Genomic DNA, 2,631 nt, shown 5'->3' with positions numbered 1-2,631 from the left:
CTTGCCAATTTAGCTCTCGGTAAGAGAAACGTAGTCCTTTTCACGGTAGGTTTATTTTTGCAATTTTTCGCACTAAAAGTTCAGCTAACAAATTCAAGGTAGGAAATTAATAGTTGGACGGGAAGAGGATACTATCAATTTCTGAGAGCTAAAATGATCAAGTTGCCATTGGTTAAATGAAACTAAGGTTACCCGTGTATACCAGTTTCCTCACTTTTACCCATATGGATGGTATGCCACTATGCCTCAATCGATGAGAATACATGAAGAATACATATCTCAGTCGTACTAACCGAACTCGAAGTCTGTATATTGTTAGTAACGGACCGAGATTTTTTTCGCTGAGATGAGCTAGGGCCATGAATCAACGGGGAAAAGCAAGTAGTCGTAACTTTATTGCAGTTAGTTAGTAAAGTGAGACAAATGATTACAGGAAGGGGGAATATTCTTTAGCTGTTATGCAAAAAAAGAAAAACAGGAATGAAATTTAACATTTTGTTTGACAGCTGAAACAATTCCGTTGATGGTAACGGATAACTCTTAATATTCTATCAACTAATGACTTAGCGGACTTGAAAAAGTAACAATATAAGTCAACAGAAGAGATTATAAAATTCGTTCTCCAACAAATGTTGTTATCAACTCCTGACTTTAAAATTGTTACGCAGGAACTTGAACAAACACAAAGCGAGTTTCCTTTGCGAATTCAGGTATGGTCTTCTCCCCCATTTTCTCATTCCACGGCGGTTAAAGTAATAAGGTTTTTAGCGTCTTTTTCTCGGCTGGGAGAAACACGAAACTAACATTTCTGTAGATATTGTTCTGGCAGATTAATTTAGATGAAAACTTTGGTCAAACAAGTTCATCTAATAAACGCCAGTATTTTTCTCTTTTTATGTAAAAAAATTTGATCGCATTGTCTCTGAAGTAAGAGATTATACCAGTAGCTTGGTTAATTAAAAAAAGCGAAAATTTCTGGAATTATAAATGGCGGAGATAACTAACTAAGGGAAAAACTCCAGATGCAACTATTCCGTGTTTTGATAGAAAACCGATTATTTTTTGCCTTAATGTTTAGCGAAACAAAAAGCGGAGTTGATTAACACTGCGCGCTGGGGTGTGGAAATATCTAAATGAAAAGCAAAAGCTTTGCATTTAATTTTAACTTATTAAGGTCCTCATCTATTTCATGGAAAAAAGTTATTAATTTTTGTTACTTTATTGTGTTCGTTACAGATCCCAGCGAAACGAAATGGTTCATTTTCGACGTAATTCAACCCCGGCCTTGGCGTTTTCACTTGTGTTTGCGATCCTAAGTTACTTTGCTGCAGCGAACAACAAGAGCAGCCAACAACCCAACAATGCGGTGAGCAAAAAGCAAACCGCTGGTTCAGTAGATACAAAACTAAATAACTTGTTTTCTCAGTTAGGGTTACATTGATAAAAATTAAAGAGTCACCTCAAAACAAAAGAGATTTTCCATGGGGAGGGGAGGGTGAAAGGGACACTGTGGGGCGTGGGTTGTCAGTAAGTGTGAAGAGGAGGTGTCACTCGTTTTGCATGATTAGAAATTAGATTTAGCCTTAACTGTGAATAATCAGGGAATTTATTTCTTCCTTTTTATTTTCTTTTAAACGAACAGCCTGCTTCCCTTTTCTATGGAGGCATTCCTGGAATGCATGGAAAGCCTGGGTCACCTGGGTTACCAGGCCGTGACGGAAGAGATGGTCGTGAAGGGGTCAAAGGAGACCAAGGACAACCCGGTAAGGCTGGACCCCAGGGACCTCGTGGGGTAGTGGGTCCTGCTGGTGCGAATGGAAAGGATGGCGCAAAGGGAGAACGCGGTGTCCAGGGCCCTCCCGGCCAAAAAGGAGAGCGAGGAGAGAGTGGTGCAAGTGGAGCTCCAGGTGTGATGGCTTTTAAGAACTGGAAGGAGTGCGCCTGGAAAATTAACGATGGCAAAGATAATGGCCTGATTAAGGTGAGCAACATATTATCTTTTTGGCAACAGAGAAGACATGTTTATATCGTTGGTAAACAGTCTCTGAAGAAAGCGAAACACATGTGCACGTCATTTCCTGGAAGAGGTCATTTCTCGTGAAGTAAACAGATAAATTAATCTGCTTAGTAGATATTAATTTCTTCTATTAAATATAAAAGAAAATGGATAGATTTAAGAGCTGATTATTTACTACAGAAAAAAAAAGGGAAGCAATCCGAGGTAGAACCTTTGATTCACTTTGCCTGAAATTTAGAAGGATATGCTTTTCCTAAAACTTACACTTCAAGGTTCTTTTAGTGATCTCTTATTTTATCTTTTCTGGATTTTTTTCTTATTGATTTGCATAATTATTTTTTTTACAATTACTGCAAAATTCTCGCGCGCTCATTGGCTAATTTTTATTGTCAATAGGCGGACAGACACATAAATTTATAATTTATGCGATATTGACAAGATATTGCATGAAATTGAAGTTTCCGCATTTTTGTCTCGCGTTCTTCGCTTGTTTTCACTTAATTTTGACCCCTCTGCCTTTTTGTTATTGTAAAAAACAAATTGATGTCAGTTTTTCATACGTCTGTCCTGTTATTGACAATGAATTTCGTCATAACATTGTCAACTGAGTAGTC

General features: G+C 37.9%; 1 protein-coding gene across 1 annotated transcript in view; it reads left to right on the top strand.

Annotated features, from left to right (window-relative positions):
• Positions 1-659: 659 nt before the first annotated feature.
• The window catches only part of LOC137970626 (collagen triple helix repeat-containing protein 1-like), a 2,728-nt gene continuing 756 nt past the window's right edge, over positions 660-2,631 (top strand). Inside the window, exons 1-3 of the mRNA XM_068817153.1 lie at positions 660-710; positions 1,237-1,366; positions 1,643-1,981. Of these exons, the coding sequence (XP_068673254.1) occupies positions 1,253-1,366; positions 1,643-1,981 (453 nt within the window). The 5' untranslated portion in view covers positions 660-710; positions 1,237-1,252. The remainder of the gene's footprint in view (positions 711-1,236; positions 1,367-1,642; positions 1,982-2,631) is intronic.

The sequence above is a fragment of the Montipora foliosa genome, chromosome 9 (assembly GCF_036669935.1).
Source record: "Montipora foliosa isolate CH-2021 chromosome 9, ASM3666993v2, whole genome shotgun sequence".
Taxonomy (NCBI): domain Eukaryota; kingdom Metazoa; phylum Cnidaria; class Anthozoa; order Scleractinia; family Acroporidae; genus Montipora; species Montipora foliosa.
This window is presented reverse-complemented; position numbering and strand designations above follow the sequence as displayed.